Genomic DNA, 22,988 nt, shown 5'->3' on the forward strand with positions numbered 1-22,988 from the left:
ACCAAGCCTGCTCCTGCCTCAGGGCCTTTGCATTTGCTGCCTAGAAGCTCTTCCCAGCTATCTGCCCAAAGTGTTCCCTCATTTCCTGTCCATTTCTCCTCCAACTCACCTGATGTGAATGGGGCCTTCCCACATGCAATAGTAATCCCCACTTCGCTCCTTTATCTCCTCTGCTGCTTTCCTTCATGACATCGATCACCATCTAACTTACTGCGTTTACTTTTTATTTGCTTGCCTGTCCCCCAACCCTGCCAAACCGTAAACCCTTCAAGGCCAAGAATTTTAATTCACTACAGAATCTTTGGTGCGTGGCATGTAGGAGTTGCTTCATAAATACTTCTTGAATAGAATTTTGCTTTTAGGAACCTATTTTACAGATACGTTTGCCCCAGTGCATAAAGATCTAAATCTTGAGATATTTACTGTAGTGATTTTTGTTAATACTAGAAACTTATAAAAAGCTAAAATGAAACATCCAACAGTGGAGACCTACAGGGGATGGCCGAGCAGTGAAGAGAAACGGGGATGACAGCATGCGAAGCAGCCATGAACATGCCTGAGGTAGAAGTTGATTTGTGGACACAGAACTCTGACCACAATTAACTGCTGAGTGAAAAGAAGGTACCTGAGACCATATATCCATACACACATGCACACAAACATACTCGAAAGGGTCTGAAAGGACCTAGCAAGTATTACTCATGCCTAGTTGCCTCTGAAGAGTGGGATTTGAAGGAGAATCCAGGGGAGAATATCCACTTTTTACCTTAGGAATTCTTCTATTTTTCAAAATTCTTACAGCATGGATACATCATCCTTCTATCTGACAAATAACAAAACTCTCTTTTAAGAAGTTGCTGGACGGAAGAAGGAAAGCAGAGGGCCCAGGGAGAGAGCTCTGGCTCCTCAGCTTACACCCCTCACCATGATTCCATGTGGCCTCCCTGGGTCTGCCAATCAATTTGGTCAGCAGCTGGGCTAAGAACAGCAGCAACTTTCCCGTCATCCTCGGGAACAACTCTGGCTCTGTTTGGGGCGGATAAATTCACAGCCTCTGAGGAGACCACGCCCAGCCAGCACTGCCCCAAAGGGCCCACCCGAGACCTCCCACGGGGCAGGAGGAACCCGCGGTCGCCTCACTCAGGAGGAAGAGACCTGTGCTGGCGGTTAGGGTCACCCTCCAGGGAGGCACGGCCATGGCTATATTGAGACCAGAGCTGTCTAATTAAGTGTCGTAACAGCTTCTGTCATGTGGAAACAGCTGTGTTCTGGTGGCAGGGGCACTGCCCTTGGCCAAAGAAAACCTGGCCTGCTCCACCACTTCCTGCTGGTGACTCTGGGCCCGTGGCCTGATTTCTTTGTGCCTCGGTGTCTTTGTCTAAAATGTGGAGGCGAGCCTGAGGAGCTGGGGGATTAAATGAGATACAGCGTGTGGGGTCTCCAAGTGCACCCTGCACATGGGAGGTACGCATCACGTTTGTGGGCTGCTGTCAGGGAGCAACTGGGACAATATGTCGACTCCTAGGGACCCACGGCCTGGCTTCTGTCTGCGTTGCTGAACCACTGAGGTCCATCATTTCACACCTCTGCGCCTCCATTCCCTTCTTTGTAGGATGGCAACAGTCATAGACCTACCTCACAGGACTCAGGGAGCTAATATACGTAAGGTTTGTAACACTGACGCATGTAAGAGTCACACATACAACGTACATACAGGCCACACATATATACTACAGTGTACGTCACTCAAAAAAAGTTAATTTCACTACTGGAGCTGGGTTTGCCTAAGATTTTGAACTTTGAAATGGGTTCATTCCAGAAACTGGAAGTAGAGGGAGGCAGATGGGGGATGTGGAACCTGGGGAGGTTGACCAGGGATTTCTCCGTTAACAGAATGATAATAACAGCTAGCCTCGATTGAACCCCCACCACGTGCTAGGCGCTGCTCTAAGCACTTCACGTACATGAACTTGTTTAATCCTTGTATCATCAGCCCCCTGATGGAGGCACTACCACCAGGCCATGTTACAAACGGGGAAACAAAGCCCAGAGTGGTTAAGCAACTTCCCCGAGATCATATATCCAGTAAACAGCACAGCAGACCGGAGTCAGACCCAGACACTCTTCAACTCTGGCTCTTCAACCCACACCCTGAACCACCACTCCATGTGGCCTCCCCAGGCCCGCGCTCGATTTGGCCGAACAGTTGCGCCAAGAATGAGGGTCAGCTTGGCCTTCGCCTTCAGAGCCCCACGCCCTTCAGCACGGGGAAGCAGGAGCTCAGGGGAGGGTCCCGCACGGGCCTTGCCAGAGGATGGAGGGCTCCCCTCTCCCAGCTGGGGGACGGGAGGTGGGGATCAGAGAAGACATGACAGAGGAGGTGGAATCTGAGTGGGAACTTGAAGAACGGGAAGGTTATCACAAGGCAGGGATGGGAATGGGGGTGGACACTACCGCCAAATCCAAAAGACATTTTCAGTTCTTATCTTCTCGGCTTCTTTGCGACAGTAAACCGTGATCTCCTAAAACCACTTTCCCGCTCAGAAGGAGCTGGGTTCGTGGTTTGAGAGACACTGTCAGTCCTCTTTGGAGCAGCTGCTAATGACGCACAGTGTGGACACTTGGGGGTTCTGAAAGAAGGCTTCCAACAGGGCTCTTTCTTCTCTGACTGACATATCCCTGACTTGCATAACCATATAAGATAAAATGCACATATCACGCGTACTTTTGGCAATAAGCAGAGAAGTGGAGAGCGAGTGAAAACAACCTCTCAGCCCAGGAGAGACATCAAAGTCCACCCCTGAACGGCGGCAGGTTTATCCCAGAGTGACTGTTGAAAGAGCATAGACTTTGGAGTCGGGCAGTCCTGGAACTGAAGGCTGGTTCCACCACAACTGCCTGTGTAAACCTGGGCAGAGTTCTGCACTCTGAGCCCCAACTCCCTCATCCATACCTGAGAGATGACAGCCCCTGCGCCACGAAACAGATGAGAGGAATAACGAGGTCATGCACACGAGATGCCTACTACTCTGCCTGGCATATAGCGGACGCGCAGCGAGGAATGGCAGCTGCGGCGTCACGATGCCATCCTCCCTAGCTCCCCAGCCTCCAAGAGCCCTTCAAGGGCGCCTGTCCCCCGGGGGTCCATCTCTGGCTCACTTACGACTCTACAACTGCATCCAGGACTGGGAGCGAGTTTTACTTTTGATCTCTCTGCAACCACGCACTGATGAATCTGGAATTTTTCTCTGTAGCCTTCTTCTCTCCCTGGAGGCCCAGGCAGCCCTCTGAAAAGGGCTGGAGAGTCTCTGGGGAGTTGTGGAGGGAAGAGGCTCCAGGCACAGAGAGGCTCCTGCGGCCCAGCCATGTGTCTACTGGAGACTTGGGCCAGCCCATGCCAGCTCAGAACCGCAGGGAAGGAGACGGATCCTGACCAAGTTGTCATATCCTTGCTGACTGAGCAAATCTTCTGAACAGGAAAGACGGCAATATTCTACCCTACTCTATGTTCCAGGAGCCAGGCCTACCTCGTGCCTCTTTCCGTCCCCCTGTGCTGGGCGAGCAGTGTGCACAAGGGTCTGGGGAAGGACACTTTAGCAATTGTTGATACGGGGCAAGGCTTTAGAATACCCACTACTGTAATCATGGATTTTTGTGTCGTAATCCAGTTTCTTGGGCCAGCTCCTTGATTTTCCCGTCTGTTCTCTCATATGCAAAACGGGAATGACATGAGCACCAGCCGAGAATGTCACTGTGTTAATTACAAGACATAACACATAAAGAATTTAACACATGCCCAGCCCATCCTGCAGTCAATAACCATTAGTTGTTTTTATTGTTATCCGCTGTGAGATCTCCAAAGGCTGCAGCAGTGGAGACCTCTAGCAGAAGGATCAAGGAAGCCAGGGCATGCTCCAAACGAGGCAGCAAAAAGGACAGCAATATTTTAAGTTCAATTCAGAATTTAAAAAATAATAATAACAACAAGGAGGGGATGGGTTGACTTTTCAAGGCGGGTGACAGAATTTTAACTGAGAGAGGTGATGGAATTACTCAACTCTCAACAGAAGTTTAGCACAAATGAGAATGATCTTTCAATTGCGAAAAATAAAATAAGCAGTTTGGAAAGGAAATGGAAACCGATTCATATTGGAGGAGAGTCGGGGAGCACCTCTTTAAACTAGCTTTTGCCTCTAGGCTCAAAAATGACATCAGAGGACACTCAAATAACTTACAGATGTGATCAGTGTCTGTAATCTTGAGAGCTCAGAACAAAAGCTTTGCCAATTTTCAAAAGGGGGGTGTGTACGCGCGCATGCGTGCCTGTGTTAGAAGGAGGGTTTGGAGTGAATTCTGGGAATTGCAAACCACTGAGTTGAATGTCAATCCACAGTTAAACAGACAGTCTGCCACCATTTAGAAAGGAGACACTTGAATCCTAGGAACCAGTTCAGGTTCACTTGAAACAAAGTATCAGACAAATATCACTTCCATTTTAAAAGGCGTTTTACCATCTACTACCGGTAGATTTGATTTGGTAAGGCAGTCTGTCTACCTAGTCAGTGTTCGGCAACTACTTCCTGTACCAGGAATATGAAGATGACAAAAGCACGGTCTGAGAAGCTCACTTCTCAGTCAACAAGGCAGTGACTCATGGCTGGTTGGTAGTGATATTAAGGGGTGTCATAGCCAATGGAATAACTCTGCCCAAAGTGCCAATGAACCATGTCAGCTCAGAAAAGGATCTTGGATCTGCCTCGATTCGTGCCATGTTCAGTGTTTCAGTCAAAGACCAGGTTCCAAAGACCCAGAAGACATGCTCATCGACAATTCCGGACAGAGTACGAGGGACGGCTACCTGCTGAATGGAGGATTCCACATGGTCCTGAGAGCTGCTGGACTGGACAACAGGACCAGGAACGAAATCTAGCTGGGCTCCATACTGTACAAGTACATTAAGTGTCATGTTCCAATCAAGGGAAATAAAGTTTTAACGCTGACTTTTGGAAACAGTCAAAATGCATGGAAGGACATGGGAAGTGCAGGGGTGGGTGAAGGGTCCAGATTCCACGGGAAAACCCTGTGGGTGAGCCTGAGAAGCCCTCAGAAAAGTGCCTCTTGTGTAGCAAGGGCTCTCTGTGATCCAGCCTTCCCTTACAAGGATGGCTAGAAGCCCCTCCTCGAGGCAGTGCTCCTTTTTTTATGGGATGAATGGGTCTACATCTCCCAGGTAGGTCATTCACAGCCACAATGGACTATGCTCTCCTACTCTGGGGTCCTGGCAGAGGAGGAGACGCTCGGTTACCTTCTCCCCGGGTGTGACTGAGATACGCCATACGCAGTGCATGTGGGCGGAGTAGCCATTGGGGTACTCGGGGGAGGAGAAGTTGCCTGTGCTGTCTTGTAGGGTCTCTCCGCAGGCTGTCAAGGAAAGGAAATGACTGAACTGCTGGCTGCAGATGCGCAATCCCCCCCAGCCTTCTGGCTTCCCACCCTGAGCTCTGGCATCCTTTGACGGGGAGAAGAACGTCTGAGAAGGGGAGGAAGTCCGGGGTGGTCCTGTTCCTTTAAGATCCACTCCCTGCTCCTCACATATAAGCTCACAGGTCTGACCTCTTCAGCCTAGTGCTGCAGGATGCCCTGTTGTCAAGGCAACAGGGTTTCCAGAGTAAAGGTCCAGTTCCTTTGGTGGGCCTCGCTCTACCTCACTCCTGAGAATTGCGCTGCTAGCCCTCTTTACTGCTCCGACTGCCCTATTCTCCCAGAGCCCCAGAAGGTGGGGCACCACCCAATCCCCTGTTTGGTTCCTTATCTTGAACAGTGCCCCTGCCTGGGTGTTCCCAGCCCCAACACCAGGCAGCCTCTGGCCTTCCCTAAGACTTATGGCTTTAGCCTCCTCAGCCCCAGGCCCTGGCCACTGGCTGCCTCGGGGCTCTGTCCTCCACCCCTCCCTGGCCCGTCCCTCCCCGCCCCGACCTGGGCACTTGTAGAGCTTGCGGGCCTGGGCGATGTCCCCCTTGCTGAGCCGGGTCCTTTGGCCGATGGGAGGTTTCACCCCATTGACCTCGTACTTGGGAACAATGGTGTCCAGGAAGATGCCCCTGAGGAGGAAAAGCCCGACCTGGGTGAGAGTCTGATGGAAGGATGGGTGGTGTGCCTGTGTGCACCCAGGTCACGACCCTGCCAGAGCCCAGACATTCCTCCGTAGGGTCAGGGACGGGTGGAAATATCTCACCCTGTCATTATGCTGCCCACTGACCAGCAGCCACCCTGCTCCGTGGCAGCCACACGGCTGGAGCCTGGGGGAGCCCCAGGAATACTCTGGGAGTTCAGGGACGCAGGTTCCACATGCCTTGGGGACCTATTGGTGCTCTGGCTCAGTCTGGGTGCAGTGCCCAGCATCAGGAGATCTACGGACTCCTGCTGATCATGTGGCCAGCCTCTCCCAGTCCTTGCTCCGTAGCCCCTCGTGCTAACCCTCTCTTGGGACTGCCAGGGCCCGCACTCATCCTGCTGCTACAGGCTGCTCTTGACAAGTTCCGCCCTGGCCAGACCAGACCCTGGGGAAAGCCCCATGACTCCCGATCCATCAGTGCCTCCTGTCCCCCCTGACTTCCTGCCTGCTAAGTCCTGGGTGTTGCCATCTGGGAGGAGCAGGGCGAAGGAAGCAGGCGGCCCTCCACCTCCCCAGGGTCCTTGACTCACACCCAGTTGGGTGGAACTCGGCAGGGGGGAGGGTGGGATGTGGTGGGAAATGTCCAGGGGAGGTCTGTGGCCATGGTGGGGGTGGTGGATGACCTCACCACCCTTCCTCCTGTCTCTGTTCCCTCAGGTCTGGAGACAGGGAGACTGAGGAGGGGCTGGGACAGAACAGGAGAGCAGACAGAGGATGAGGAAAGAGCCAGGCATGGGAAAGGCCAGGCCGGGAAGGGGAGCCTGAGGAGGAGGCGGGAGGGGCCTTTTCCCACACTTTGCTAAGGAGAAGCTGTGGGGGCCAGAGGCTGGGCCACTACCTCAGGGGGTTCTGGCTGTGATTTCTGGGAATGTGGGTCCAGGAAAAGGAGTAAGTATGCATGCACTTGTGAGCAGGAGAGAGAGGCTAGTTCAGGGCAGGAGGAAGCCTTTGTACAAATTAGCCAGTTACAAAAAGGCAGACTGATTAGAAAGGATGACCCCAGTGAGAAAAATGTGCCTCTTTTGGCTGAAAGATGAGGGAAAAGCTCAGCTCCCTTGCGCTGATACAGCTCTGGGGCGACGGCATTTATCTAGGCGGCCAGTAGAGTGGCTGGATTTTCAGCCTGCTAGGCCAGGTGCCCTCAGTTACATGGTACTAGGCTTTGTGAGTCCCGGCCGGGCCATGGACCCAGCATGGAGGAGGACAGCAGGGCAGGTAGCTCCCACGGGTCCTCTGCTTGGGGGCTGCAGCCACCAGGAAGTCCATGCTTGTCACTGGGGACTGCCCCAGTCGGGCAGCCTAGTGCAAAATGAGAGGCCTAAAGAGAATGGCCTACAGGGGGCGGGACTGGGCTGCCCCAGAGGAGGCCAGGCCCCATCTCTCACCTGGAGAACGTGTTCCGGGCATAGTGCATGATACTGTCAAAATCATAGGTCTCCCCCAGGGACTCCACCTCCTGGAGCTCCATCTTCAAGAAGTTATACTCCTGCCCTGCGAAGACCAGGAAAAAGGTGTGGGAGGGGGGGTTGGCGGGGTGGGTCTGTGTGGGGTGCAGTGCCACATTTGCAGGGGTGGGGTTCTCCCTGCATTTGAGAGAGGCCCCCTACTTGGGGGTCCGGGGAGTGGCCAAGGGAAGTCTGGGGGTAAGGGTAGGTCTCTAGAAGAGTCTGTCCAGCAGAGGGGCAGGGTCAACGAGGACTGGCTGGAGGGAAGGCTCAGGGAGTATGGGAAGGAAGCACTCATTTCTAGAACCACAGGGAGATGAAAGCCGGGAAGAGTGGAGGAGGCCTGGGAAGGAGGAAGGAAGCAGGATGGGAGGGGAGGGAGGTAGCCTGGAGAAACAAGAAAGAAAAAACCCTTAGAGGAGAGACTAGGCAAAGGGCAGAAGGCTGAGGAAAAGTGAAGAGAAAGGCTGAGATGGCATGGGGGATGTGCCAATTCCCTCCACCAAATCCCCGCCACCCCAGGGCAGCTGGGCTCTGGCTTGCCCGATGGCCTCTCGTCCAGAACCAGGATCTCTCCCAGCCCCCAAGCAGCTCTATAACTGATCAACAGTGTCAGAGCTGCTCCTGGCAGGGAGCAGAAGCCTCAGGGCTGGGGTCTGGACAAACCTGGGCCCTGGACAGGGGCTGCCCACTAAGCTGACCAAAAGCGATGGCTCCAGGCAGCAGCTCTCACCCCCACCAGAGGCCCTGGAGCGTGGGGCCCCCCGGGGCTGCTGCGGCACACAGCTAGGCACCAAGGTCAAGGCGCTACCTGGCTGGATGTTTTCCCGCACGATGGAGACGTGGCGGTCCCGGTCTGGCCTCGTGTGTTCATGCCAGAAGCCGATGACATGGCCCAGTTCATGGACAACGATGCCGAACTTGTCACAGTTCTTGCCGATAGAGATGGCCTGTGGGCCTCCGCCACGGCGACCCACGTAGGAGCAGCACCTGGGGGGCGGGGCCAGCTCAGGGGGGCGGTCCCGAGCTGGGGGAGTGCATCCACTCAGGGGCCGGGCGAGGCTGCCAGGGGGGCGGGGGAGCGAGGCGCGGGGGAGGGGCCTGAGCGCGGGATTCCCAGGCTGTGTGCAGGGGTCATAGCCACATCCCTGGGCGGCTCCTAGGGAGATGTCCCAGGGCAGGGGTGGTGGGGGGAGACAGGTGACGCAGTGTCAGGTCCCGTTGGGGCAGCAGCAGTGCCTGGGGCAGAATATAGGTTGGGATGACGGCCGAGGGTGCAGCGCCCAGGGGCCCCTGCTCACCCGCAGGGTCTGTAGGTGAATACGATGTAGCTGTCCTCATCAGTGCGCTCCAGGAAGGTGACACAGGTATGTTTCTCCCAGTGCCTCATGGCTTGCCGGAAGACTGCCCTCTGGCTACCTGCCAGGATGAAGGGGATCACAGGGTCCAGCTGGGCCCATGCACTATTAGAGTGTCAGCCTGTTGTTGGACAGGTACACAGAAGGTACTACTCCTATCCCTACACGTGACCCGGCTGCCCCACGGTCAGGTCCAGACGCAGGCTTCCTCCCTCCTCCGTCCCCCATAATCACACTCACCAGTGAAGTTTCCCCCAATGACAAAGGGGATGACCCCATCTGGCCACACTCGCTCTGGTCTGGATGTGGCCGCCCGCCGGCTCCGGGACCTGCCCCTCCATCTCCCACGGCTTCTCCTCTGCAGCTGCCCACCAGTGCTCTGGCAGTCGAAGGCAGAGGAATTTCCTGGGGTTGGAAGACAGAGACGTTGGTAGCAAGTGAATGAAGGGGTGGTGGGGGAGACAAATTATATAATCTATCCTCATTTTGGGGGGATTCCATATTCGCCCACTCACTAAAACTTATTTGTAATCCCCAAATCAATACTGTCCGCTTTCTCATGGTTATTCGCCGACCTGTGCAGAGCCGGGCAGAAAAGCATGAGTCACCCACATGCCCAGCTCAGGTGGAATAAGGTGACGCTGTCAATAAGTATCCTTTTTAGAGTCTTTTTAGTGCCACTCTTTTTTTTTTTTTCCTTGCATTTGGGGGCTTTTTGTCAGTGACTTCGCTGTTTAAAATGACTTCCGTCCACCCTGATGGTGCTGAAGCACTGTCATGCCGTCTGGTGTCCCGAGTGCTAGAAGGATTTCATGTGCTTTATGGAGAACATACATGTGTGTTACAGAACCTTCATTCGGTCATGAGTCAGAGGGCTGTAGCCATGGCTCCATGTTAATGAATCCACTATGTGTTAAACCAGGGGTCTTTTTTTTTTTTTTAAGATTTTATTTATTTATTTGAGAGAGAGAGAGAGAGAGAGAATGAGAGAGAGAAAGCATGAGAGGAGAGAGGTCAGCGGGAGAAACAGACTCCCTGCCAAGCAGGGAGCCCAATGTAGGACTCAGTCCTGGGACTCCCAAGATCATGACCCGAGCCGAAGGCAGTCGCTTTACCAACTGAGCCACCCAGGCGCCCTAAATCAGGGGTCTTTAAACAGAAACACACGTACACGTAAGACGGCGTCACAAACCGATCAGTTGATGAAAATCATATGACAAGAGGTTGGCAGGAAGCGAACACTGCGTTTCTCCTAGGAGTGACGAATGGCTTAGGGTCGCGAATTCAGTGTTCACAGTGACTTTATGGAGCAAGGTTGTCCAATAGCTCTATTCATAACTACCACGGAGAGCGAGGATTGAGCATAACTGAAAAGGAAAACCATGGTGTACTAATTTCCTAGGAACTGCAGGGGGCTTGGGACTAGGAAATGCTTCCTTCTCACCTAATAAGACTTCCTCCTTGTGAAGCATATGGAACTTGATGTCTCTAAGTGTTCCCAAATGCACGTTCTCCTGTGACATAGTAGCTTTCTGGGGTGAACTGGGCAAGTCACTATGTATACTGGACAGATGAGGAAACTGATGCCAAAGATTTGCCCAAAGTCACCTGGTGGGTTCGTGATGGGCCCTGGCACTCCAACCCCTCCCTTCTGCCTGTACTGTCTGCCGGTCCTCTCTCAGGCCCAGGAAGCCTTTCCAGTTATCAGGCCACCATGTCACCCTCCAGGGCCAGCTCTGTACAGCTGCCCATGCCACAATCCTCCCTCATGGGGAGAGGGCAACTGCCTGAGCCCCGCAGAGTGTAAGCTGAATGGGCTCCAAGTGAGAATCCCCATCTCTGGCAGGCGGAGAGCTCCCTGGAGACAGCACCATGTTCCAGAGCAGTGACAAGGCTGGACAGAATGGAAGCAGCCTGTGCCCTGACTCCTCCTCTTCTCTCACCCATTCCCAAGGGCCACGTGGGTTGCTAGCTGCTTGGGCCACACTCAAGGGTGAAAAGGACTCATCCCTGACCTTGAAAAGCTTTGAGTCCAGCAGGGAAGATAGACATATTAAAAAAAAAAAAAACTATTGAAATATGGTTCACTGACATGGTCAACAGAGAGTAGAGGGATGATCAGGGAAGGTTTACCCAGCGAAGCTCTGGAGATGGGCTTGGAAAGATGCGTAAAGGCTTGCAAAAAGGGAGCACGAGAAGCCAGAAGGGGTTGGGGTGTTGAGCGAAAGAGCCTCAGATTTGGGGTGAGAAGGCTTGGGTTCCTGTCCCAGCTCTGCCACTGACCAGCTCTGTGATCGTGAGCAAGCCACGTTACCCCCGTGAGCCTTAGTTTCTGTATCTGCAAGGCAGGGCTTGTCCTGACGCCTACCTGCGCAGGTGGCTGGGGACAGCTAAGTTAGATAATGCTTTTGAAAGTCCTTTGTCAACTGTAAGCAAAAAGAATGTCAGGTCTAGCTCCCAGGTTTGTCTACACTTGCTGTTCCTCTGGGGAAGGGATGAAGCTATCCCAAGGGAAGACAAGCCATTATGCTGGCTTCAAGCTCATAGCCTCTGTCCTGAGAGACCCTGGCTGGGAAACAGGGAGGTTCCTTGTTTCTCCAATTCTGGAACCCATTTCTGGGACATAGGAGGGCCAGCCTATACCCAGCATACCTGCAGTTTTGACGGAAGACCTGTGGGTTGCCCGCTGCCTAAGATCCACAGCCTGCTGTGCCTGGAAAGCCCTGAGGTCCTCCTCATCCAGGGCGATGTCCCCAAGGAAGGCAGCTAGAGAGAAAAGAAGAGGCCAGGGGGAGTTAATCCTTCTACCCAGCACTGACAGCCTCCACCCCAGGGCTCCCTTATAGCAACTTTCGTCCTCAAATGCCTTCTGAGGAAGAAGGCTGTGGGGGACTGGCTTTGAGGCTCCCTCAGGAGACTCATGCTCACTCTGGAGTTGGGAATCCAGCAAAGCTGATACCCACGCCCTACCAGAGGAAGACACAGTCATGTCACTTTGCCCATCACTCTGTAGCGAATACTTAATAAGCACCTTCCGTGCGCCAGGCACCACTCAAGTGATGAACCAGGTAGAAAAGGGCCCTGTTTGTGGAGAGCTAACCTTCGACAATACGCAAGGAAACAAACACTGAACTCAAGAGCGGTGATGGGTGCCATGGAGAAAGCAGAAGGTGGTCAGATAACAGTGTCTACTCGGTGGGCCCAGACCCTTGGCGCTGTGCTGAGCCCACGGTATCCACTCAGCAAATGCAGTTTCAGTTAGACGGAGGAGAGGATGTGAATAAGGACAGAGCAGAGAGATGCATCAGGGAAAGCAGGACACAGAGCGGGAGCTGCCCAGCTAGGAGGAAGTTGAACCGTTCTCAAGGGACTCCTATTCTGAGTCTCAGGGTCCCTTCTCTGGAGCAAGAAGGGTGGGTGGTGGTGGGGGACAGAGCCCCTTGAATAGGCCATTTTGATCTCTGGACCTGGGGAGAGATGTGTTTGGAGAGATGGGCTAAACAATTTGCCTGTCTTTTGAGAAGTCGGGAGCAGGGAGCAGGAGGACGCTGTGGTGCTGAGTGCTCTGGAAGGAGCTCGGGAGCAGCTTCATGCTGGGCTGGGGGAGGCGGGAGGCTGAACTGGATGGAGCTGGAGCACAGAGCCGCTTCCCTGAAGCTCCACCCATGGCAACATCTGCTTCTCATCCCGAGTGCTACACAGGCCTGGCGGCGGCATTACACAAATTGTTTTAACCTTGAGGCCTTGCACACAGGTTTCTCCACCCCAGATGGCCCGCTGGGTGGACACACACACACACACAAACACTTCATCCTATGCAGAATCAGACACACGGTGACATCCACAACCATGCCCTCAAACACAAAGCTGCGTAAGTCACAGAGACGTGCTCCCTACCTCCCGCCTGCCCCAAGCAGCACCCGCACTGCCCCGCACCGCCCCTGCGGGTGGAAGGCACTCCAGAATGTTTGTTCGAGTGGGGCATCACGTCGATATTCTTTGGGCCTGCAAACACATACTCTGATGCAACCTAGACCTGGATTGACAGAACGTGAGAGTCCCTCTAGCAGTTATCCAGGCCACATTCCATTTTACAGATATGGAAACTGAGGCCTGAAAGGGAAATGGTCTCCCAACTGCTCGTCATTGGGGAGGCTGGATGCATAACTCGGGCCTTCTGATTCCCAGTCTAGCACTCATTGTATTCAAGTTCATTATTGCTGTAGAACCCATATTGTAAATACACACAGAAATAGACACGCAGACACACACAACCACACACACACAAAATACAGTCATAGACGGTTCTAAAACACGTATGTGCACAAGCTCCAAGGTCCATAGACGAACTGCAAGCTCCAGACCCAGGAAGCTGGTCATGGTAGCCATAAGGACACTCTATGTAAAGGCTGAAGTCTACATTGTGCTTCCCAGCGGACAAAGTGCTTTCCCATTAATGAATTCACTTGACCCTGGCCCACTCAGGCCATGCCCATTAAATCATACTCCACCTGTCCATTTGCCCAGGAGTGTACAGTTACAGACTCTTTGAGAGAAAACCTCATGGCTAGATTCTGCCCCACCTCCCTGACTTCAGAAATCACAACCCTTGGGCCTAAGAAGGGAAATGACTTGCCCAAGGTCACCAGCTGGTAAGTGGCCCAGAATCTATTCCACCACAGGAGAAAGATTCTTTTCTGTAAAACGTCATCTTTGGGGGCCTTGGCTCGGCAACTGATGGGACAGCAACAGGAGATGTTTCTCAGCTGACCCGCAAAGCTCGCAGGATGAGAGGTACACTCCGAGAAGGCAAGGCCAACATTCACAAAAGCACACGCACGCCACACAAATACCCTCACATCTTTACACGCTTTGCACAGACACTGGCATCTCCAGGCTCACGTGCCCACACCTATGGGCATCATCATATACACGTGTAGCTGGACATTCAGATTCATCTTTGGACATCGCAGCAAAAAGCAAAGTCTTTGTAGGCAGACAGACCTGTCTTTGAATCCCAGCTTGGCCCCTATTAGCTGACAAGTCACATAAACTCTTCTAAACCTCAATTTTCTCCTACATAAAAAGGAGCTAACAATAGAATCCGTCTCCCAGGATGATGGAATGAAATAAGCATGTGAATAAAGCCCCTAGCACAGAGCCTGGAGCACAGTAAGCACCCACTAAATGGTTCCTATTAATCTTAACCCCAAAACAGCCCCGTAAGCTCAAGATCAGCTCTCTACTTCCTAAAGGCATATTGGTTCACCCTCATTGGGCTCCTGGTTGAGTGAAGCCCCAGAGTGCTCAGAAGCAGAACCTTGAATTCCAAGCACAGAACACACGGAACCGTGCTGGCCTGTGAGACCAGAGCAGTCTGGGGGGCAGGGCAAGTGGAAGGCGGGACAGGCCCTCCGCCGGCCGCAGAGCCCTTCTGCGGAGCGGGCGTCCTGTGGTGGGGAATGTCATGGCTGAAGAATGTGTGGGAACAGAGTGGGGGTGGGGATACATGGGGTGGGCAGGCATTGAGTCTGAAGGCTCTGCCCATTTGGGATTCCCCCACAGGGAAGCTCTTGGGAATCTGGATGGCTGAGAGTCCAGGACAACCCCCCACCCCCTTACCCGGAAGGAAGCCCTGGGGTCAGGGTCAGAGTAGTAGCTGTTTTCAACACAGGATCAAAAGTTTGTTTTGTTTTCTGGCTGTAAACCAGCCAGGAGCCCTCGTGGTCACTCCATAGCCAGGCTGGGAGCAGGCGAGGAAAGAGAAGAGTAAGGTGGACTTCATGTGCCCATCCTCTAGGCGGGCCTCTTGACTGCGGAGTCTCCTCCCCAGGGATGCGGCAAGGCATCACCGTCTGGGGGAGAGGGAGAGGAGCTCGCCAGTGTGATGGCGCCCCAATGCCACGTGCATAGGGCATACGCATGTCCCATCACACAAATGCAGCTTCTGGCTGGAGGAGAACGTTCTCAAGCTCCCACAGACTCGCGCGTGTACTTAATCACAGCTGTGTGCTGCAACACAGGCGCGTATTTGCACGCCTCCTGATGTGCACTCGGAGTACCCATGTGCACAGTTGAAGGGACTTGCCCAGAAAACAGGGGGACACCCACAAATGTGCCCAAACACTCTCTTGACTACTTCCTTGTGCAAGCCCTCATATATTCAAACACACAGCTAATTCCATGTATACATTTCACATCCCATACCCCCGAAGGGAGAAGGGCACCCTTAGAAATGAATGGGGGTGGAGAGAGAGAGACATAGAGAGATGAGCTGATTCCTCCTGATATCCTTAGGCGGCTCTTAGTGGCCTGAGAGACACATTCTACACCCTCCCCATCCTCCCCCAACATCTTCTCCCAAAACCTCTGGAGAAACTAGAATTCTTGAGAGTTCCTTCTTTCTGGGGGAGTCCCATTGGTCCCCCTCCATCTGGAGCCCAGGGAGATTCTAAGTCTTTTCTTCCTCCCTTGGGGCACCTAAAAGAGAAGGTGACTCAGGGAGCAGGGGCACAGGTGGGTGGGTGACTCATTCCGAGTGTCTGGAGGGGGAATGTGGTCCGGCAAGAGAAGGGATCGCTTCTCAACCTCCAGAGCTTATGACTGAGGGCCCTTGAAGTCCAAACCTGGGGCAGAAGGCCCGTAGGGTAGGGACAGTGATGAGGGTTGGTGAGCTACTCCCCCACCTCCTCTTCTAAGAGCAAACCTGTGAGCTGCATCAGGGGCTGAAGTCAGGTCCTCACTGGCTCAGGGCAGTCCCCGTGTGCTTCTCTGCCTATGGGAGCAACTGTGTCCCAATTCCTGCCTCCTGGGTCTCTCCCAGAGCCCCGAGGTTCACTCCCAAGAGCTGGGAATCTCAGGGAAGTTCCCCCGGATGGTTTGGCATCCTACCATGCAAGAAATCAGGCTCACAATCTCTCTGGGCAAGGGAGAAAGAAGGAGAGAAGACAGAGAGTTCATATGTGCACGTGAGAGCTTACACACCAGAGCGTGAGCTTGGTGGAACCAGCTCTCAGCACACACACAGACCAATGCAGCTTCCCACTTACTGTTCTAGTGTTGCCCACAAGATCCAGGAAACTCTCCAGGGTATCAAGGGTCTTAATTTTGCCTTGCTGGCCTCAATTTTGCCCTAGCTCTGACAGTAAGTGCAAGGAGGTAATCTCACAAGAAGGGGCCTGGTTATCCTGAGAGGTGATCCAGGGGAGTCACTAGGGCTTTCAGGACTGGGAATAGTCCTCGTGTGCAAGGAGGGCCAGAGGCGAGAGCCGGAAAGGCTCAAGGGAGCAGACGTAAGTGGGCCTATCAGGGACATCCGAAGGCCATAAAGCTGGGTGCTTCCACCACCATCACGTCTAGCACCCGGACGGCGAGGCTCAGAGGGGGCAAGAGGACACAGCAACACGAACAGAGATAAAAGCCTAGGGACCTGAGGCATGAAGCTGTTGGTGTGGGGTCTTAGGGAGTCAGGGCGGAGGTAGGCAAGGCTGCAGCAGTCACGCCCAGGAGGGAGGCCTGATCTGACCCTGACTCTTGGCCTTGTCAGGCTCTCGGGCCCTCTCGGCCACCCCCAGGCCTGGCCCAGCTCCCCACCAGCCTCACTTCACCCTGGGGCAGAGCCTTCTCCAGAGCCCTTGTTTGAAGTTCCAAGTCAGCCAGCTCCACCCTAGCATGAAATCTGAGACTGGGGATAGAGCCCTCAGCCTCCAGCTGCCTCCTCCCAAGAATCACTCCAAAACCCTCCAGGAGTGAGATACGTCAGATTGACTTCCTTCCCATTCTTCGAGGTCTTCCCTCCTCCATGAAGAACCCCCAAACCTTCCCAGCCTCCCGTGACCCCTGGTTCTCTGCCACCACCACCGTCGCCAGGACTGCAGTGGGGGAAGAGGCTCCTTGAGCCTTTAAGCCTTGTCCTTCCAAGGTGGCACGGAACGCATCTTGGTTGGTGCAGTTGATTACATCCTCATCCATCTTGTGCCCTCCCGGACTGGAAGCCCTTTGAGGGCAGGGGACATGTCTTACACTTTTCTCTTTCTCCCCCAACATCAAGCCCAGGGCCTGACACATATTATTAGCATTCAGTCCACGTTGATCAGCTGAATGAATAAGTGACACAAGGACAGGGACAGGGAGACACTCCCTTTTCCTGCAAACCCAGCCCATTCCTTCAGAAAAAAAAAAAAAAAAAAAAAGAAGAAGAAGTGGGAGTGTGAGGCATAGAAAACAGGGGAGTAGGCAGCACACATTTATTAAGTGCTTACTGTGTGTTAATCTCTAATAAGTGTTTTATATATGTTCTCATATTTAATCTTTACCACCAACTCTACAGAGAGACATAGGATCAGTTCCATTTTACAGGTGAGAAAAGCAAAGTTCAGAGATGATAATTAACATTCCCCAGGCGGTAGAGCTAATGAGTTGTGGGTCCAGGATTGACAGCTTAGTTCTGCCAGCCTCCAAAGCCCAAGTTCCATCCGCTTAGCCTCATGCCCACTCCAAGCCCAGGGAGAAAGATGATGGCTAGAGTCTGGTTTACCCACAGCCCAGCAAGGGTGGAGAAGGGCTGAGAGATTTGGCTTCTCCTCCTCCCACTGGAGGAAGGGTCTACCTCTTCTGTAGCTGGCTGTGATCCATCCACCCAAAGTAGGGAGCCCAGGGTCAAAAATAAAGGGACCCAACCCCTTATGCCACATACAGGCACTTCTAGAACTCTAGAAGTCCACTCTAGTGGACCAGGCCACTACCCCGGTCCTAGCTATTTGGAGACAGGCCAAAATCAGAGGCAGGAAATTGAGGAAAGATTTTGATGGTATCTTATGGCCTGTGTGTTCTCTTGCTCCAGGCAGCCCTGTTCAGCGTCATCTGATTAGGCAAATGGCCTGAGTGCCTGGCCATCTGATCACTCCAGGGGCAAGACCCCTCTGGGTCCAGCAAGAGTGATGGGGTTACATGGGGTCTTCATGGACAAAAAACACACACACACAGACAAACACACACTCCAGGGCTCTGACCTCAGCTAATTAGCCTCCAGTGTCTTGGACTAAGAGAACTGATACACAGTATTTGAGTTTTCTGTGGTTTTCCCCTTTCCACCTCAACTTGGCCTTGGTAGGTACCTCTGGCACCTAAGGGCAGAGGTAATCCCCCCCTCCATGGCTGGCTTCTCTAACTTTGACAGCTGTTTCCTCTGTCCCAGAAGCCTTGTTTGGTGGAGGGACCAAGGGATACCCCAGGAGCATGACATCAAAGGATCCCTTGAAAAACTTTCTTCCTTCATTTGGGCTGGGTGGGGGGCCTCAGGAGACTTGCTCCTCGGAGATGCAGGCCTCCCGCACCGCCTGGGCAGACAGATGTGCTGGCTGGGGGGCAGCCCAGACAGGCTGGAAAACAGCAACGTCCTGGAGCCCGAGCTGGGGGAGAAGGGAAAAGTGCGCGCGTGTACACACACACACACACACACACACACACACACACACACACACAGAGGAGTTTGGCCAGAAAAGTTTCCTGCAGGAGGAAAAGCCTCCTTGGCCGCAGGTTTCTCCCGGGACCCAAGGAGCTTTCCCCAGGAATCCTCTGGGAAGAGAAGGCAGCGGCAGCAGCTTCCACGAATAGCCTCAAAACTTCAGTCCTAAAAGTCCCCCAAAGTTCCCCCTCCCTCTCTCCCTCTTTCTTTTGTTCCCCACTGCATTGCCAACCAGGCAGCTCCCGGCTTCCCACACTGGACTGTCCTCCCCCAACCCCGAACCCTAAGCAGCCCGCGCCTCCCCGCCGGGCCTGCCCGCGCTCCGGCCCCTGCGCCCCGCGGCCGGTCGGCAGGGTGGGGGGCGCCTACCCGCCTTGCAGGGGTCTTTGTAGTTGACGGGCTCCGAATCGTCCTCCTCCCCCAGGTCATAGGTGTAGTCGGCCAAGTCCAGAGGCCGGCCCGGGCGCGGGAGCAGCAGCAGCCAGAGCAGCAGCGGCAGCGGCAGGCGGGCCACGCCGGGCATGCTGGAGGGCGCGGCGGCGGCGGCGGCGGTGGCGGCGGCGGGCGCGGTGGCGGCGGCGGCGGCGGCGGCGGGTCGCGCCCGGACGCGGGAGCCGGAGAGAGGGGAAGCGGAGGACTGGCGGCGAGGGGAGGGCGCTCCCCTCCGCTCGCCCGCGCGCTCCCTCCCCGCGCTGCCCCCCCTCGCGCGTCTCTACCTCTCCCCCTCCCCTGTCCTCGCCCCCCTCCTTCCTGTCTCCCGCCCCCTCTCCGGCCCGGCTCCTCGGCCCTCTCCCTGCGCCTCCAGCCTTCTCTGCTCCCTTCCCTTCTTTTCCTCTTTCCTTCTCTCCTCCCCCCCCCCTTTTTAGGGAAATGAGCTCGCTGGAGGGCGGGTTTTCGCCGGGAGCTCGGCCCCCCTCCGGTTCGGGACAGCGCTCGGCCGGGCCGGGCGGTGCGCCAGCCGGGGGCGGGGACGGCGCGGAGCGGGCCCGCCCCGGGAGGGGGCTCGGGCGGCCCGGCGCGCGGGCCGGCGGGGACGGGGAGGGGGCGCCGGGCCCCGGGGTGCCCGGCCGACGGCCGCTCCCGCGAGGTGCCCTCTAGCGGCGGCTCGTACCGCGGGCGCCGGGCCCGAGCCCCGTCCCGGGCAGCGGGGCACGCTGTCAGGTCGCTCCGCGGCTTCGGCGCGCCTCCGCCCCTCGGTCTCCGACAGCGTTTCCCCGCCGGCGTCTGTCGGTCTCTGCCTCTCTCGGACCCTCGCACTCTCCCATCGCGGTCCCTGTCTCTCGAGTTCTGTCGGTCTCTGTCTCTGTCTCTCGTCCTCTCGGGAGACACCACTGGAGGGCGCCTAAAGCCCGTGGATTGCCTCGTCCCCTCGCCACTAACCCCTGTCCCCCATCACGCCCTGACTGAGGGGGGAAGAGGGAAAGCCCCGTCGTTCCCCCAGGGACCTATCCGTCTCCTAACTGGCCCCACCAAGAGCAGGACTGAGGGGGTGTGGGAGGATGGAAGAGGCGCATCCTTTGTTTTTCAGTCAGGCTGCTTTATTCTTTCGTGCTAGGAACCCCTTGGCCCTAGGAGCCGCATCTCCTCTGCCCGCTCCCACCTCTCCCCACAGCTCCCATTTCTCCAGCTCCAGTGTCTGGGGTGTGGGTAGGAGCAGCTTTCTGCCTCTCTGCAGAAGAGCCTTAGCGCATGGCTCTTTCCTCTTCACTTGGGGCTTCCACAGGTCCTAGGAAGCAAAGAAACACTTTATTACGTCAGGGAGAGAGACTGGGAGGGGGCCATCTATGAACCTTCCCCCACACCCAGCTCCCTAGATGACCCAGCTCAGTGGATTCCCCAATTCCTGGTCAGCTGACATGTCAAGGTGGCGTCAGCCTTCCTGGGCCACTGCTGCTCAAAGCCCTGCGGGTCACACCTGCTCACCTGCGGAGTCCTAGATATAGTAGAGGGGCACCTCGCCACATAGGGTGCTCACTGTGGTGCCCAGGAAGTCCAGGTCCCCAGGGGATGCTGAGCCAGCATCGTGGCCCTCTTCCTGGCCCAGCTTAGAGGTAGACACTGCAGGCTTGACCTGGGAAGAACACATGATTTGGAGCCCTGGACCTGAGTTTCTGTCTTGCCTGTGGCTCTTCTTGTGGGACCTCTGGCGTGTCAGGCCATCTTTCTGAGCCTCCTAAAAGTCTTACTTTCCTCACCAGTGAAGAGGGGGCTGTGCTGGAGTCAGAAGCCCCCAGGTGGTGAGGTTCAGCTGAGGCCAGCAGCTTGGCATCAGAGAAGAGCTGGGGAACAGGTAGGGAAGGTGTGGCACAGGTGAGTTTAGAGAAGGGCACACACCTGGCAGTCCCCAGGGAGTAGCACTTTACAGGTGACAAACAGCTGCCATCTCAAATGCTCCTCCCAGCAGCCCTGGGAGGAGGACAACCCCCTCCTCCTCACCAACACACCTACCTGGAAGTTCTGGAACTTTCTAGTGAGAGCCTCGAGACTTGGGATGTTCTCCGGAGCCATCTTCATGATGTAGCAACAGGTTCCCGGGGCTGGCTTATAGGCAATCAGGAGCTGAACACAGGAACCCCAGAGTGCATTCAGGAAGGCCCTGCCTTGCTTACTCCCTAACCCTGATCCGGGGCCATCTCCCTCTAGGTTAGGCCCCAGAGGGAGACCTGTTGGAATCTGGGGCTCAGCCTGGGGAGGAAAGGGCTAGGGGCTGGGGAGAGATGGATGTGCATGGAGTGGCACAGCTGCGTGGTCTAGCAGTCTTGTCATAGGGCCATCTCCCCAGGGTCAGGGGCTCAGGGATACCCACCCGCTGGTAGTCATACACTACGATGCCAGTGGAGCCAATGGAGAAGGTGGCAGTGGTGCCTGCACGCTCCTGCAGGGCAAGGCGCTGCTGGGCTTCTGGGCCCCCAAGGCTCATCTCTAGGACCTGGGGGAAGGCACAGGGTGGCCTGGTATTTCTCTTTCTCCACTCATCCCTTTGGTCCCCATGTCCACCCTCAGCCCTCTTTACTAAAATGCAGTCCCTTCTTTGCTGAGAGCCCAGAGTGGTTGGGTGGGACCAGATGCTAGAAGGAACAGGCTGCCAGGCCAGCGACAGGCCAACGACAGGCCTGGTGGAAAAGCCAAAGCCGGGGTTGCCACCCTGTGCCTGCTTCTGTTCTTTCTTGAGGCACCCTTTACCTCCTCCCCTCCATCCCCCTCGAACAGTTCACTCTCTGCCCAGCCCACCCAGCCCCCCTTTTTGGCGGGTCCTCTACCCACTGCCTACCCCGTTCTGGGTCTGCTCACCATCTCAGTGTGTTTCTGGCTCATGTGAAGACCCATTAGCAGGGCCCCTACAATCACCACAACCACAAGGACTATCACCACCACTATGATGAGAAGGCGCTTGAGACTCGAAGGGAAGCAGGGGAGGCCGAAACGGCCCTGGGGAGCTGCCGAGTAGTCCTGGCATGGTGGGACAGGGAAAGAGACAGGTATGAGGTCATGAAGAGGGTGCCTCTTCTCCCTGCACAAGCTAGACACCCTCCCACAGCATGACACCAATGCTATGGACGTGCAGAGGAGGGCTGAGATCAGAGAAGGCTTCTTGGAGGAGGTGGCCTGGATTCCAACAGAAATGCTTAGATGTGAAGTCTAGAGCCAGTCTCATCTCCTGCTGTTTCCTCTGTACCCCGGCACCCCAGCCCTCCCCATCCCTTTCTGTTCCCCAGAACAATTCCCCCAATCTGCTCTGTTTTAGGAAGGATCATCTCAGTGTGGGGGAGGATCTGACCATGGGGTGTGCTCTCTCACACCTCCCTGCCTTTACACATACTACCCCTTCTTCCTGCAGTGCCTGCCTTCTCCACCTAGTGAGCTCCTACCTATTCTTCTGAAGCCAGCTCAAATGTCATTTTCTCTGTGAAGCTTCCTGTGAATCCCCGCATAGTGGCTGCTTACACAGTGCCCTCTGCAACCCTTTCCACTGACCATTAGGGTGGCTCTCGGCTCCTCATGCTGGAATGATTGGTTGCCATGTCCCTCTCCCCAAGGGACTCTCCCTTAATGGTTGGTGTCCCTGACCTGACTTAGCACGGTCCTCGTTAACTCAGTGAATGAAGCTAGGTGAAGAGACCAGCTCGAAGAGCTTGGATGAGGCGGAGCCCAGCTCACACGCATGTCCCCACACAGTCATACTCACCGGCGGGTTCTCAATCAAGACCTCCTTGCTGCCCACATCCATCTTGCTGCAGGCACCTTACCCTCTCATCCCACAAGTGCAAATAGGGTCTTATATGTGCCAGTAGGGAGAGCGGACAGAGGTGAAGGATCCGGCCCCCTTCTGCCAGCCAAGCCCTTGACTCTGAAGCCTGTTTGTTCCTGGCCCTCCAGAACTGAGGTCCCGATAAGCCAGCTGCAAGAGCCCCTGAGGGCCCTTGGCCCTGGCACATGAGTCCTCTTGGCTTCAGCCAGAGCAAACTGGGTGAGCTGAGCAAACTTGCCCTTGGGCAATCTGCGCCTCTCACGGTAGGTATCTTCCTGGCGTTGGCCGCCTTTCT

At 55.1% G+C, this 22,988-nt stretch overlaps 2 protein-coding genes across 4 annotated transcripts in view; both read right to left on the reverse strand.

Annotated features, from left to right (window-relative positions):
* BMP1 (bone morphogenetic protein 1) overlaps positions 1 to 19,000 on the reverse strand; it is a 41,590-nt gene extending 22,590 nt beyond the window's left edge. The window contains exons 1-8 of one of the 3 annotated variants that reach the window (XM_032855860.1): positions 18,814 to 18,999; positions 11,631 to 11,744; positions 9,219 to 9,383; positions 8,922 to 9,039; positions 8,432 to 8,610; positions 7,561 to 7,666; positions 5,977 to 6,101; positions 5,306 to 5,421 (exon numbers count right to left, since the gene is read on the reverse strand). In XM_032855860.1, coding sequence (XP_032711751.1) covers positions 5,306 to 5,421; positions 5,977 to 6,101; positions 7,561 to 7,666; positions 8,432 to 8,610; positions 8,922 to 9,039; positions 9,219 to 9,383; positions 11,631 to 11,744; positions 18,814 to 18,967 — 1,077 coding nt within the window. In that variant the 5' untranslated portion in view covers positions 18,968 to 18,999. Of the gene's footprint in view, positions 1 to 5,305; positions 5,422 to 5,976; positions 6,102 to 7,560; positions 7,667 to 8,431; positions 8,648 to 8,921; positions 9,040 to 9,218; positions 9,384 to 11,630; positions 11,745 to 18,813 lie in introns of those variants that run through there. The other 2 variants (XM_032855862.1, XM_032855861.1) reach the window with 2 other exon arrangements.
* A 960-nt stretch (positions 19,001 to 19,960) lies between these two features.
* Positions 19,961 to 22,699, reverse strand: SFTPC (surfactant protein C). The gene is made up of 6 exons (XM_032855863.1): positions 22,631 to 22,699; positions 21,736 to 21,894; positions 21,251 to 21,373; positions 20,893 to 21,003; positions 20,368 to 20,515; positions 19,961 to 20,170 (listed from the first exon to the last, which is right to left on the reverse strand). Exons 1-5 carry the CDS (start codon positions 22,670 to 22,672, stop codon positions 20,378 to 20,380), a joined length of 573 nt encoding a protein of 190 aa, XP_032711754.1. The 5' UTR covers positions 22,673 to 22,699; the 3' UTR covers positions 19,961 to 20,170; positions 20,368 to 20,377.
* Between the last annotated feature and the right edge of the window lie 289 nt (positions 22,700 to 22,988).

This window comes from Lontra canadensis, unplaced genomic scaffold (genome assembly GCF_010015895.1).
Source record: "Lontra canadensis isolate GAN:19392208 unplaced genomic scaffold, GSC_riverotter_1.0 scaffold10, whole genome shotgun sequence".
Classification (NCBI taxonomy): Eukaryota; Metazoa; Chordata; class Mammalia; order Carnivora; family Mustelidae; genus Lontra; species Lontra canadensis.